Raw genomic sequence first — 14,906 nt, forward strand, 5'->3', positions numbered from 1 at the left:
GGCTGCGGCACAGATACGTGCCGGCAGTGTAACTACGGCTGCAGAACAGCAATGAAAGTCTGAAAAGTGCTGAGATTATTCTTCAGTCTGATAAGAACATACAATAGAGAAACCATCTACAATTTCAGCGGGACCATTAGATTCGGATAACAATTTCAGTATTATCATCTTACAGCGAATGACTAAACACTTACCTAGAGTATAACAGACACTACGACAGCAAATAAAATCTAATTAGAGCTGGAGAAAATTGATGGCCCTTCCCAAGCACAAGTTAGACACTGTAATGAAGGCAGTTACACTTTTTATTGTAAATAACATCTTTATATACAGAGACAATTCCTCCGGCACTAGGAGTCCTGCAGCTGGCTGGGATTCAGCAGAACCTTCTCTCCTGGTTTAAATGCTGGCATTCCGAGATACGGGCAACTGGCACAGCGAAATGCGTCTCCTAAATAACACTGAAAAGAGGAACACAAAGCTCAGCCGTCATCATGGTCACCAGTCTCTTATCCACCACTGCAATCTCCTTCTCCACCCTTGCAGGCTCGCCTCCCCTATCACTGCAACCAATCCTCACCAGCAGCCTCCTCCACCCATGCAGCCTCTGCTGTCAGCTCAATACCGCCATCCTTCTGCTGGTATGCGGTCAATAGATCTAAAGTTTCTAGTTAGATAGCCAATAGGTAGTCACCTTGGTCATTAGGTCGACTTATGAACCTGTCTACCATAAGCACTGTGGACCTTTCATATGGTCGACATGAGATTTTATTTCAAACTTTACCATCCATGTAAACTACGAGTGGGAATAGTAACCTGCGAGGCACCTTGCCTGAAGCATGCGAGGGGACGTGGTGCATTAATTAGGTGTCCACGTGCGGAGATGGGGAAAATGACACCCCCAAAAAAATGCAAATATGTTGCGTCAACCATTTTCATCGTCAACCTTTTCATGTGTCAACTTTTTGTACTTGTCGCCCTTTTCCAGGGTCGACCTACTGATTGAGAGGTTCAATAGATCTACAGTCAGAAGGTCTACACTGTGCATTCTCTGCCTTATCACCAATTGGCCTCAGAAACGTCTGCTCAGTCTCCATCGTTTCCCCTTAGTGCACACAATACTCACATTGCCACATGCTGAAGGGGCAGGCTTTGGGGTAACAATCTTGCTCTTTTCCTCCACCAACTCCTCTGCTAATCCACACGTGCTGTGTGAGATAAACATCTTATACTATCACACACTGCATAAAGAATTTACTTTAATGACCCCGCTGGATCTGGCGTTACTGGATCCCTCTGGTACATCGCAGAACGCCTAGATCATAGGTCTTCAACCTGCGGCCCTCCAGCTGCTGTGGAAGTACACATCCCAGCATGCCCTGCCTCTGTTTTAGCATGCCTTAATAGCAAAACTGTGACAGGGCATGTTGGGATGTGTAGTTCCACAGCAGCTGGAGGGCAGCAGGTTGAAGATGGCCTAGATAGTGTTGGGCGGGTTCCTAAGGCTCATGGCAGAATGCCTCGATAGTGTGTTGGGGGGTTCCTGAGGATCATGGCAGAACGCTTGTATAGTGTGTTGAGGTGTTCGAGACTCATATCAAAACACCTGGATAGTGTTGGGGTATTCACAAGACTCATAGCAGAACCCCTGGATAATGTGTTGGAGGGTTCCAGAGGCTTATGGCAGAACACCTGGATAATGTGTTTGCGAGTTCCCGAGGCTCATGGCAGAACGCCTAGATAGTGTTGGGGGGGGTCACAAGGCTCACCGTAGAACACCTAGATAGTGTTGGGGTGTTTTTGAGGCTCATGGCAGAATGCCTCGATAGTGTGTTGGGGGGTTCCTGAGGCTCATGGCAGAATGCCTCGATAGTGTGTTGGGGGGTTCCTGAGGATCATGGCAGAATGCCTCGATAGTGTGTTGAGGTGTTCGAGACTCATATCAAAACACCTGGATAGTGTTGGGGTATTCACAAGACTCATAGCAGAACCCCTGGATAATGTGTTGGAGGGTTCCAGAGGCTCATGGCAGAACACCTGGGTAATGTGTTGGGGGTTCTTGAGGCGCATGATATACTCCTCCGATACATGTAAGGAGACCCTGGTGGAGCATGGGATGCCTCTAGTACATATAAGGAGACCATTGCAGAGCATGGGAGGTCACGGATACATGTCGGGAATCACTGTTACATGTTCCACTATTACATGTAAGGAGACACCGGTAGAGCATGGGATGCCTCTGGTACATTTAAGGAGACACCGGTAGAACATGGGATGCAGGTGTTAGGAACTCTTGGAGTCTCGGGTTAGGGTTCTCACCAGTTCTTGCAGGCCTTGCGTTTCTTCTCACTCCCTTCTCCACACCCGCTCTTCTGCAGGGAGGAGGGAAGAGGCTTCTTGAGGTCTTCTGCATCCAGGAGCTCATCAGAGTCTAAGAGATCCTGAAATCAGAAGAAAGGTCCATAGGTACTGCTAGTTTAGCACGATTCTAGTACTATAGTTCAGTATATTATTTCTATTACCTCCTATAAAATACCACTCGCGCTGTGCCATATGCCTGACACTGTGCACATAGACATCAGCTGCAATTCATTCACAGGAAATATTTATTCCACCCTCTTTGCCTAAAGCAAAGCCTGTAACAGCATACCCCTGTACTAACTCCCTGCTGCCTGTATTCCTGCTGCCCAGTCAGGCCTCCTGTACCTCATATCAATGTGTCGTAAGGTCACTAGGAGGAACCCTTCATTGGACAATGCTGTATAGCTAAGGGAATAAGATGATTTTCTGTAACTGACCCCATCATCGTCATTCATATCACTGGCAGACAGTGTCCATAGCTTCACAGCAGCTGGATCCACGGAGGGTTTACCTGAGAGAGAGAGAGAGAGAACATTACCATACAAAGTGACGAAAAACTGTGGGCACTCGCATAATGCACCTCCAACCCTCTCCTTCCTTTGCGCTGTGTGCTCCTGTAATGCACCTCAGGCCCCCTCCTTCCTGTGCACCCCTGTAATGCACCTCAGGCCCCCTCCTTCCTGTGCACCCCTGTAATGCACCTCCGGCCCCCCCTTCCTGTGCACCCCTGTAATGCACCTCCGGCCCCCTCCTTCCTGTGCACCCCTGTAATGCACCTCCGGCCCCCTCCTTCCTGTGCACCCCTGTAATGCACCTCCGGCCCCCTCCTTCCTGTGCACCCCTGTAATGCACCTCCGGCCCCCTCCTTCCTGTGCTCTGTGCACCCCTATAATGCACCTCAGGCCCCCTCCTTCCTGTGCACCCCTGTAATGCACCTCCAGTCCCCTCCTTCCAGTGCTCTGTGCACCCCTGTAATGCACCTCAGCCCCCTCCTTCCTGTGCTCTGTGCACCCCTGTAATGCACCTCCAGCCCCCTCCTTCCTGTGCTCTGTGCATCCCTGTAATGCACCTCAGGCCCTCTCCTTCCTGTGCTCTGTTCACCCCTGTAATGCACCTCAGGCCCCCTCCTTCCTGTGCACCCCTGTAATGCAACTCCGGCCCCCTCCTTCCAGTGCTCTGTGCACCCCTGTAATGCACCTCCAGCCCCCTCCTTCCTGTGCTCTGTGCACCCCTGTAATGCACCTCCGGCCCTCTCCTTCCTGTGCTCTGTGCGCACCTGTAATGCACCTCCAGCCCCCTCCTTCCTGTGCTCTGTGCACCCCTGTAATGCACCTCAGGCCCTCTCCTTCCTGTGCTCTGTGCACCCCTGTAATGCACCTCCGACCCTCTCCTTCCTGTGCTCTGTGCACCCCTGTAATGCACCTCCGACCCTCTCCTTCCTGTACTCTGTGCACCCCTGTAATGCACCTCCGACCCTCTCCTTCCTGAGCTCTGTGCACCCCTGTAATGCACCTCAGGCCCCCTCCTTCCTGTGCTCTGTGCACCCCTGTAATGCACATCAGGCCGTCTCCTTCCTGTGCACCCCTGTAATGCACCTCAGGCCCTCTCCTTCCTGTGCACCCCTGTAATGCACCTCAGGCCCTCTCCTTCCTGTGCTCGGTGCACCCCTGGTCCTCTCCTTCCTGTGCTCTGTGCACCCCTGTAATGCACCTCAGACCCCCTCCTTCCTGTGCTCTGTGCACCCCTGTAAAGCACCTCAGACCCCCTCCTTCCTGTGCATAATGCACGCCGGGAAGCAGCATTTGGTGGACAGTAATTACCTGGCACTGGGCGTTTGGAAAGTGACAGCTGCCTTGTAGATCCTACTTCATAGTTGGGTTTGTTAGCGGATAGTGTGACAGTGGCCATTTCCCCACCCGAGTAGCCCAGATGTTCCCCAATGCTTCGTATCTGCTGTGATGTCAGAGGCTCTTGTAGCAACTAGGAAAGAGAAGGTGGTTACACACAACTACCCCTGGGTGACCTGCTGTTACCCAGATGAGATGCAGCCAGCATACACATAAAGGATATCGAGGATCAGAGCAGGGTTATCACAACGGCTGTATAAGTCTTGCAGCGACACAGAATGAGATTACCTCTAACCTGCCCAGATGCATCAGTCTGGGTCTCACAGTACTGCTGGTGGCTCCATTGTAACCCAATACATCAGCCAGAAAATCAGTGAGGAAGATGGAGGGGAGACCGCTGGACGGGTGAGTATCATCATTATTTGATGTTATCTTTCTTGCGCAGCGAGGAACCCAAAGCTGAAAACCCTGCTTGCATTTTTTTCCCTAAACGGATACCGGGGGAGCGCATACTTGCGATAATAGAAAATTAGGTGCAAGGTTGTTTTTGCAGGCTAAACCTCACGTCCAATTGAATTCCCCCCATATAGCAGCTTCTGTGAGTAGGTGATAGCAGTGCATTGTGGTAGATGGCACCAAGACACTAAGCACTTACCTGCTTCACTCCTGTAAGTCCCGAGAGGGTGAGAGCGGAGGAAAGCCGAGCCGGGGATCTGAGATGTGCATCAGGAGCTGGGAAGTAAGCGGGTCATTATTATTACATATACTGCACCAGGAGCACACACAGGTACTACAGATAATGCACAATGGTAAGGTGGGGGGTATATGGGGCTATGCCATACCAGCACCTACTATAATGGGGCGCAGGGGACGAGCATACCAGCCGGAGAGGCCAGAGCACAGAGGAGAAGCGGGCCGGCCGGAAGAGGCCAGAGCACAGAGGAGAAGCGGGCCGGCCGGAAGAGGCCAGAGCACAGAGGAGAAGCGGGCCGGCCGGAAGAGGCCAGAGCACAGAGGAGAAGCGGGCCGGCCGGAAGAGGCCAGAGCACAGAGGAGAAGCGGGCCGGCCGGAAGAGGCCAGAGCACAGAGGAGAAGCGGGCCGGCCGGAAGAGGCCAGAGCACAGAGGAGAAGCGGGCCGGCCGGAAGAGGCCAGAGCACAGAGGAGAAGCGGGCCGGCCGGAAGAGGCCAGAGCACAGAGGAGAAGCGGGCCGGCCGGAAGAGGCCAGAGCACAGAGGAGAAGCGGGCCGGCCGGAAGAGGCCAGAGCACAGAGGAGAAGCGGGCCGGCCGGAAGAGGCCAGAGCACAGAGGAGAAGCGGGCCGGCCGGAAGAGGCCAGAGCACAGAGGAGAAGCGGGCCGGCCGGAAGAGGCCAGAGCACAGAGGAGAAGCGGGCCGGCCGGAAGAGGCCAGAGCACAGAGGAGAAGCGGGCCGGCCGGAAGAGGCCAGAGCACAGAGGGGAAGCGGGCCAGCCAGAAGAGGCCAGAGCACAGAGGAGAAGCGGGCCGGCCGGGAGAGGCCGGAGCACAGAGGAGAAGCGGGCCGGCCGGGAGAGGCCAGAGCACAGAGGAGAAGCGGGCCAGCCGGAAGAGGCCAGAGCACAGAGGAGAAGCGGGCCAGCCGGAGAGGCTAGAGCACAGAGGATAACATGCCAGCTTAGGAGGGGGGGGGGCGGACGAGCTGGGACACAGGGGTAGGGGGGACTAGGGCAGTCAGGGCTTATTTGTAACCAGTGATGTATCCGCTATCTGCAGAGACTTGGTGCCCCTCTCATACAACGTATGGGATGTCACAGGACAGTTGCCCTGAGAGATATAGTATGAGCGTGAGCAGGGCCTGCCGGATGGGTACCTGCTGAATAGTCACAAGACTGGAAAGCATGTAAGTCACATTAGCTGACACCCATGGAGAGAGTCTGGTAACCAGTAAAAGTCTTAGAGTGTCGCAATCTCACCAGCATGGAGGTCCACTGGTTCCTGAATAATCACTGTTCCACCAGGTTTCAGGATTCGAGCAACTTCAGCCAAAACATCAGAGTTATGGACGGCAGCACTTCCCGGGACTGCACCGAGGAGGACGGTGTCATAGCTGGAGTCTGCGTGGGCAGCTGGGGGGGACACAGGGGGAGGAACTTGACATAGACATAAAGGGGATGTTGTCATATCAGTACTGTTATATTGGGCAATTCTGAGGTCAATGGGATGCGGTCAAGATCCTGTTGGACGTAATCCCGGTGGTCGGAATACTGACACCGGGATCCCGACCGGCACAATCCCGACATATTCTCCCTCTGTGTGCCGAGCGTAGCGAGGCACCGTGCCCGCAGCGTGGCGAGCACAGCGAGCCCACAAGGGGCTGCGTTGCGCTCGCCCCCCCTGTCGGGATTGTGCCGGTCGGGATCCCGGTGTCGGTATTCCGACCACCAGGATTCCGTTCGGCGGTATCGCGTACTGATCCCAGGTCAATGTCTATAATATGTAACTCTGTTTATAATATGTGGCTGAATAGAGATTGCTACATGTGAACACAGATTAACTAATTCAGGTGTAATTGTTTATTGCAAATGATCTGACTAGTTAAAATATCTTGATTTTCTATTGGTTGTTAAGATCATGTGATTTTGCCTTTAAAAATGTAAAGATTTCATTGTGGCGGCATAACTTGAAAAAGGAGCAGTGCACGCTCCGAAACGTGTTGTTTGCCGACTTTCCTGCATCTGAACGACCAGTATCGGAGACACTTCATGAACGATCAGACGAAGGTAACAGCCGGGTAATGTCTGCAGAGTACATCCGGAGCTTTCTGCACCAGGGCCCTCATTCCGAGTTGTTCACTCGCTAGCTGCTTTTAGCAGCTTTGCACACGCTAAGCCGCCGCCTACTGGGAGTGAATCTTAGCTTTGCAGAATTGCGAAAATAAATTTCTTTGCAGTTTGAGTAGCTCGAGACTTATTCTGCCACTGCGATCAGTTCAGTCAGTTTCGTTCCTGGTTTGACGTCACACACACGCCCAGCGTTCGCCCAGCCACTCCCCCGTTTCTCCAGCCACTCCCGCGTTTTTCCCAGAAACGCCAGCGTTTTTTCGCACACACCCATAAAACGGCCAGTTTCCGTCCAGAAGCACCCACTTCCTGTCAATCACATTACGATCACCAGAACGAAGAAAAAACCTTGTAATGCCGTGAGTAAATTACCTAATTGCATAGCAAATTTACTTGGCGCAGACGCACTGCGGACATTCCGCATGCGCATTAGCGACTAATCGCTCCGTTGCGAAAAAAAAACTAACGAGCGAACAACTCGGAATGAGGGCCCATGTCGGGATTTGTACTTACGTCTGTGTCTGTTGATAACTGCATTATAAAAACCGAACAAATCCACAATGCTGTATCGTTACGTTTTAAAATGAAAAGAACTTGCTCTACTTCCTGGTGGTGAAAACTTCACTCAGCGCTGATTGTAAAGAAACCTTTGATGGGAACTCGAGACAGAATTTAAATGCAACTTTGTCTCCAATCAGCCTGAAGTTGTTACTGTGTCACGCAGCCACTGCGGCCAGCGGCAACAACAAATAACTCACGGCCAGCCGCAGGAGCTGCGCTGGACGGGAGTTACTCCTCAGATACAAAGGCATGGCCACTGTGCGATGCGTTTGTATTGGTGCCCGGGGGCCGGACTGACATGCGGGTCGGACTAACCCTGTGCTGGGCGTCCCCCCGCATGTCAGGGAACATGATCGTAGCTGTGCTAAATTTAGCACAGCTATGATCAACTCGGAATGACCCCCTAAGGGCCTAATTCAAGGTTAACTGCAAAACAACATATTCCTCTAATGGGCAAAACCATGTGCAGTGCAGGTGGGGCAGATGTAACATGTGCAGAGAGTTAGATTTGGGTGGGTTATTTTGTTTCTGTGCAGGGTAAATACTGGCTGCTTTATTTTTACACTGCAATTTAGATTTCAGATTGAACACACCACACCCAAATCTAACTCTCTCTGCACATGTTACGTCTGCCCATCCTGCACTGCACATGGTTTTGCCCATTAGAGGAAAGGACTTACCTAGATATAACCCATCCACATCTAACTTTCTGCACATGTTACATCTGCCCCACCTGCACTGCAAATGGTTTTGCCCATTAGAGAAATATGTTGTTTTGCAATCAACCTTGAATTAGGCCCTATGGCCAAAGCAATGCAATTTCTCTCATTGTATATCTGCTAATAACTGCTGAGCAGATGCACTGCACAACGTCACCGCTGCAGGACCCCGTGTAACAGCGTGTAAGAACATCTCACGAGGACTCACACAGCAGCAATCTCTCCACATTCTCCACAGAAACCTTTCCTCCTGGGGCCACGGCAGCCTGAACCTGTGGCACGAACTCCTGCAGGCGCTCCGGGGTGGAAGTGTTGTCCCAGGTCACAGCTACGCGATGTCCAGATGAGAGGAAACATCCCACAGCTTCCATCCTGCAGGAGAACAGAGGAGAAGATGCATCTTGTCTACTATGCACAGCAAGTCACACACAACCCAGGCCAGAGGAGGCGCCGGACCTGATCTATGGAGGTAACAGCGCAGGCAACACCACAGAGGTAATTACTAAGCTACTTACAAACCACCCAATACACAGAGGACAGGTTACTGTGAGGGTCACATATGTGACACATTACATGCTATACGGCACAGTCTCTCACATACATGACATTACATGCTACACTGCAGTCTCACATACGTGACACATTACATGGCACAGTCTCACATACATGACATTACTTGCTACACTGCACAGTCTCACATACATGACACATTACATGCTACATGGCACAGTCTCACATACATGACATATTAAATGCTATACGGCACAGTCTCTCACATACATGACATTACACGGTAAACAGCACAGTCTCTCACATACATGACACATTACATGCTACACGGCAGTCTCACATACATGACACATTACATGCTACACTGCACAGTCTCACATACGTGACACATTACATGCTATACGCACTGTCTCTCACATACATGACATTACACGCTAAACTGCAGTCTCTCACATACATGACACATTACATGCTACACTGCACAGTCTCACATACGTGACACATTACATGCTATACGGCACAGTCTCTCACATACATGACATTACACGCTAAACTGCACAGTCTCTCACATACATGACACATTACATGCAACACTGCACAGTCTCACATATGTGACACATTACATGGCACAGTCTCACATACATGACATTACATGCTACACTGCACAGTCTCACATACGTGACACATTAAATGCTACACGGCACAGTCTCTCACATACATAACACATTATATGGCACAGTCTCTCACATACATGACACATTACATGCTACATGGCACAGTCTCACATACATGACATATTAAATGCTACACAGCACAGTCTCACATACATGACAATACATGCTACATGGCACAGTCTCTCACATACATGACACATTACATGGCACAGTCTCACATACATGACCAATTAAAAGGCTGCACAGCACAGTCTCCCACATACATGACACAAACATGTTACACGGCACAGTCTCACATACATGACAAATTAAATGCTACACAGCAGTCTCACACATACATGACACATTACATGGCAGTCTCACACACACACATGGCACAGTCTCACATACATGACAGTATACATCTCTTGTGATCCGGGTACCTGAGTTCTTCCTCTCACCTCAGCATCAGCCTCACTTCTGGGGTATGACGACATCCTGTACCGGAAACGGCGTTATATGACACGACCTTCGACGCCCAGCTTTTGGCAGACGTAACCACGCCCCGTGCTGCCAGATTCCAAGATGGCGGCGTCTGCAGCAAGGGCGCTGAGAGCAGCGAGTGGGAGATGGCCTCGCCTGGTGTGGGGGCGGCAGCGGCTCGGTGAGGAGGTGGCTCTTCACGGAGGGGCAGGTACAGGGGGGCAACATGAGGGCCAGTTCCCCGGATGTAGCTGCCATTATCCCCTCACTGCCTCCAGAGGTCACTCCCCCCCCCCCCCCCCCATTCATCTGTACCTCACTGTACTGACCTCCCCCAGGACGTGTACCCCTTCCCGAAATCCTAATGTACCCCTGACACCCCCAGGATGTGTACCCCTCCCCGAAATCCTAATGTACCTCTGACACCCCCAGGACGTGTACCCCTCCCCGAAATCCTAATGTACCTCTGACACCCCCAGGACGTGTACCCCTCCCTGGAATCCTAATGTTCCCCCAGACGTGTACCCCTAACCGAAATCCTAATGTGCCCCTGACACCCCCAGGACGTGTACCCCTCCCTGAAATCCTAATGTACCCCTGACACCCTCAGGACGTGTACCCCTCCCTGGAATCCTAATGTTCCCCCAGGACGTGTACCCCTAACCGGAATCCTAATGTGCCCCTGACACCCCCAGGACGAGTACCCCTCCCCGAAATCCTAATGTACCCCTGATACCCTCAGGATGTGTACCGCTCCCCGGAATCCTAATGTACCCCTGACACCCTCAGGATGTGTACCCCTCCCTGGAATCCTAATGTTCCCCCAGGACGTGTACCCCTAACCGGAATCCTAATGTGCTCCAGACACCCTTAGGAAGTGTGCTTGTGATTGGACGTGCCCTCCCTGTCTACGCCTATCATTCACAGATTGGGTTTGGGTCTCACGGGACCGGACCAATAAGGGATTCCTTCTTATCGTCAGTAACCGCCTGTTACTGACTCCACCCACTGTGCAGTTTGCAGCCTGCTACGTGGCACCTGGAACCACTTCCTGCTGTGTGCGTCGTCATGCTTCTGCCACACCTCCTGACTGGCATTGGTTGACCCCCACTGGTCAGTGACCTGGACCAGGCCCTGCATGGTAGTAGGCAGAGGGCAGAGCTTGGAGACGCTGGCCTCACCGCAGTAAAGGCGGAGAACGGGATTACTTGGGTTGTATTCCTATATAGTCGCAAGATGAAAGCAATCGTATTGAGGCGAGATGTTTATTTGCTCAAAGTAAGTCTTAAGAAAGACCCTCCGCTGTTGCCAGGGGGATGCAGCTTTCCAAAAATATTTACAGCAGTTTCATCCTTGATGTCACACAAGGTACACACTTTCTAAGGCTTAAGGGGGGTACTCACAGAGCGATAATCTAAGCAACCTGATTAGATTGCTTAGATTTTCAGCAAGATCTCTCCGTGTGTACCCCCCACAGCGATAGCGATGCGCTATCGCTGGTGCTAGATTGGCCTGCATGGCTCAATCTAGCAGGTCGCTCATTTCACCCAAACCAACAAAAACTACTATTGCAGCGCCTCAAACAATATTATGAGTTCAATTAAATGAATACAAATAAAAGTACAGAATTCCTGAGAAACTACGCTTGCCGATAACACTATGTGGAGTGGTAAAACAAACAATATAAGAAAACAACAACAACGGCTGTGCTGTGTGTCAGGAGTTATATCAAAACGAGAGCCAACGTGTAAATATATAAATATAATATTTAATCACAGTACTTCACAATAAAAAGATATAAAATAATAAAGTAATAAGGGTAATATTAAAATGATAGCAGCACACCTATATCTGTCATAGATGATTCATAGCTTATTAGCCATGTACTGGGTAATAAATGTAGATTGAAACTGTTCGTGTTCCACAAAATGTTAAAAGGTGGAAAAGGATTCAAATAGTGCAATTCCAGATGGTTAAGGCTCGGAGTCACCAGGTAAGTGATGGTTAGCTTTTCTACCTCTCAGAGTGGGCTGGTTAATTAGCCGAGCGTCCTCGGCTAAGAGTCCTGCGTTGCCCACTGCACTGTGCCGCGGAGAGGAGATGCAGAAGCCGCCCGATGGCTGTCACTGACCACAGCGGTAGAATGGACGGCAGCCGCCTGGAGCGGTGGGATGATCAATTGAAGTGGTAGCGAGACCAATATGGATTGCACCAAGAATTCACCTGGACCAGGTGTGCATAGAGGCGGGGTTCTGACGCGTTTCGTCACGTTCACGTGGCTTTATCGCTCCAGGTGGCTGCTGTCCATTCTACCGCTGTGGTCAACCTCACATCTGTATCCTTTACTTACATAGCTGAGTTATGGGGCCATGTTGTAGCTTCCTCTCTATAGCTTCATTATGATACAGGCTACTGAGTTCCTTCCCCAGGTCAGAGTTCACTGTTCCGCTGACCATATCGCACACTACCATTCGGTGCTGCATGACATACCAATGCCTTCCATTTACGGTGCTCTCCTGGCTGTCTCTGGTCCTGCTCATTTGTATCTTTTGAATCTATTTACTAAGCCTTAGCGATATAGTGGAGTGAACCAATCAGCTCCTGTCATGTTTCAAACATTTGGTGTAACATGGCAGGAGCTTTATCTGTCTCCAAGGCTTAGTACATAGGGCCTAATTCAGCTTGAGTTGTAGTTTTGCGGATAAAAAAATCGCACAACTACAAGTCACTTCTCTAACGTGGGGGGCTGCACAGGGCAAGGCCACCCCGCAGGCCGGGTCCTGCCCCCCTTGCTAACATGCGAGCGCATCGCTATACAGCGATGTGCTCACATGATTAAGGTAGGCAGTCGGCGGGCAGCGCGTGACGTCACACAGCCTCCTTGGACCACCCCAGCTACAGTCCAGACATGCCTGCATCCCTTAAATGGAGCGTCAATGCCACAAAACGCGGCGTCGATGTTCCATTCTCACCCCCCTCCAGGTCTTACAATGTGATCGCCTACTATCACTGTTTAAGACCTTGAACATCCGTGCACCGGCGTGGGTGCACGTGCTGAAAGTGCCAAATAGTGACTTCAGCACTTTTGCTGTTCTTACTGAATTAGGCCCATAGACGCCTATGTTTGCTTGCCTTTCTGAATTGCTGGATGGTTCACTCTCTTATTTAGTGGCAGTGTCAAAACTGGCAGGCCGATTCTCCAGATACCTCCAGTCTGAAAATCGCCACCAGTGATTTATGGTTACCTAAGCACATGTGATTATTGAAAACCCGGTAACTGCCACCAGCAAAGGAACCCAAAACATCAATGTATGGACACCAGACAGTCCTCTACAGCTATCTGCATCCAGATTTATTAATTGCACACTCACATTTAGGTACGTAGCTTTGGCCTCACTAGCTCACAGATTCATCAAGAGACACTGAATACGCTACTATTAATTATCTTTTAATTCAAACAAAATAATCCAAGGTATGATTAAAAAATTATAAGATTACAAATATGGATAGGAAATACAGCACATAAATCTCACAAAATAAACAGGAAATAATATAAACCTAGCACTTACTCAAAGATCCTAGGTGATTCTGATGATGGGGTGTCACAATTGATCATATAGGTTGCATCCCCAGTGTGTGGCTGAATCCAAAAGAAATGCACAAACAACATTGAGGGATAAAATAAGATTTTACTTACCGATAAATCTATTTCTCGTAGTCCGTAGTGGATGCTGGGGACTCCGTCAGGACCATGGGGATTAGCGGCTCCGCAGGAGACAGGGCACAAAAATAAAGCTTTAGGATCAGGTGGTGTGCACTGGCTCCTCCCCCTATGACCCTCCTCCAAGCCTCAGTTAGGATACTGTGCCCGGACGAGCGTACACAATAAGGAAGGATTTTGAATCCCGGGTAAGACTCATACCAGCCACACCAATCACACCGTACAACTTGTGATCTGAACCCAGTTAACAGTATGACAACGTAGGAGCCTCTGAACAGACGGCTCACAACAATAACAACCCGATTTCTTTGTAACAATAACTATGTACAAGTATTGCAGACAATCCGCACTTGGGATGGGCGCCCAGCATCCACTACGGACTACGAGAAATAGATTTATCGGTAAGTAAAATCTTATTTTCTCTGACGTCCTAGTGGATGCTGGGGACTCCGTCAGGACCATGGGGAATATACCAAAGCTCCCAAACGGGCGGGAGAGTGCGGATGACTCTGCAGCACCGAATGAGAGAACTCCAGGTCCTCTTTAGCCAGGGTATCAAATTTGTAGAATTTTACAAACGTGTTCTCCCCCGACCACGTAGCTGCTCGGCAGAGTTGTAATGCCGAGACCCCTCGGGCAGCCGCCCAGGATGAGCCCACCTTCCTTGTGGAATGGGCCTTGACAGATTTAGGCTGTGGCAGGCCTGCCACAGAATGTGCAAGTTGAATTGTGCTACAAATCCAACGAGCAATCGTCTGCTTAGAAGCAGGAGCACCCAGCTTGTTGGGTGCATACAGTATAAACAGCGAGTCAGATTTTCTGACTCCAGCCGTCCTTGAAATATATATTTTCAATGCCCTGACAACGTCCAGCAACTTGGAATCCTCCAAATCGCTAGTAGCCGCAGGCACCACAATAGGCTGGTTCAGGTGAAACGCTGACACCACCTTAGGCAGAAAATGAGGACGCGTCCGCAGTTCTGCCCTGTCCGAATGGAAAATCAGATATGGGCTTTTATACGATAAAGCCGCCAATTCTGACACTCTCCTGGCTGAAGCCAGGGCCAGTAGCATGGTTACTTTCCATGTAAGATATTTCAAATCCGCCGATTTGAGTGGCTCAAACCAATGGGATTTGAGAAAATCCAAAACTACATTAAGGTCCCACGGAGCCACTGGGGGCACAACCGGGGGCTGTATATGTAGTACTCCTTTTACAAAAGTCTGGA

General features: G+C 50.5%; 2 protein-coding genes across 5 annotated transcripts in view; one reads left to right on the forward strand and one right to left on the reverse strand.

The window, feature by feature from the left end:
• Nucleotides 1-287: 287 nt before the first annotated feature.
• Nucleotides 288-10,013, reverse strand: CIAPIN1 (cytokine induced apoptosis inhibitor 1). Of its 3 annotated transcripts, none has more exons than XM_063945794.1 (9): nucleotides 9,936-10,013; nucleotides 8,520-8,683; nucleotides 6,165-6,317; nucleotides 4,864-4,940; nucleotides 4,182-4,341; nucleotides 2,799-2,872; nucleotides 2,320-2,441; nucleotides 1,127-1,208; nucleotides 288-461 (listed from the first exon to the last, which is right to left on the reverse strand). In XM_063945794.1, the coding sequence occupies exons 1-9, from the start codon at nucleotides 9,941-9,943 to the stop codon at nucleotides 351-353; spliced, it is 951 nt and encodes a 316-aa protein (XP_063801864.1). In that variant the 5' UTR covers nucleotides 9,944-10,013; the 3' UTR covers nucleotides 288-350. The 3 variants fall into 3 exon arrangements, with proteins under 3 accessions (XP_063801864.1, XP_063801865.1, XP_063801863.1); XM_063945795.1 differs by having other exon boundaries at nucleotides 9,918-9,981; XM_063945793.1 differs by having other exon boundaries at nucleotides 9,886-9,960.
• Nucleotides 10,014-10,020: 7 nt separating this feature from the next.
• The window catches only part of COQ9 (coenzyme Q9), a 62,132-nt gene continuing 57,246 nt past the window's right edge, over nucleotides 10,021-14,906 (forward strand). Inside the window, exon 1 of one of the 2 annotated variants that reach the window (XM_063945791.1) lies at nucleotides 10,021-10,168. In XM_063945791.1, the coding sequence (XP_063801861.1) occupies nucleotides 10,060-10,168 (109 nt within the window). In that variant the 5' untranslated portion in view covers nucleotides 10,021-10,059. The remainder of the gene's footprint in view (nucleotides 10,169-14,906) is intronic. The other variant, XM_063945792.1, reaches the window with a different exon arrangement.

Source organism: Pseudophryne corroboree, chromosome 11, assembly GCF_028390025.1.
Source record: "Pseudophryne corroboree isolate aPseCor3 chromosome 11, aPseCor3.hap2, whole genome shotgun sequence".
Lineage (NCBI taxonomy): Eukaryota > Metazoa > Chordata > Amphibia > Anura > Myobatrachidae > Pseudophryne > Pseudophryne corroboree.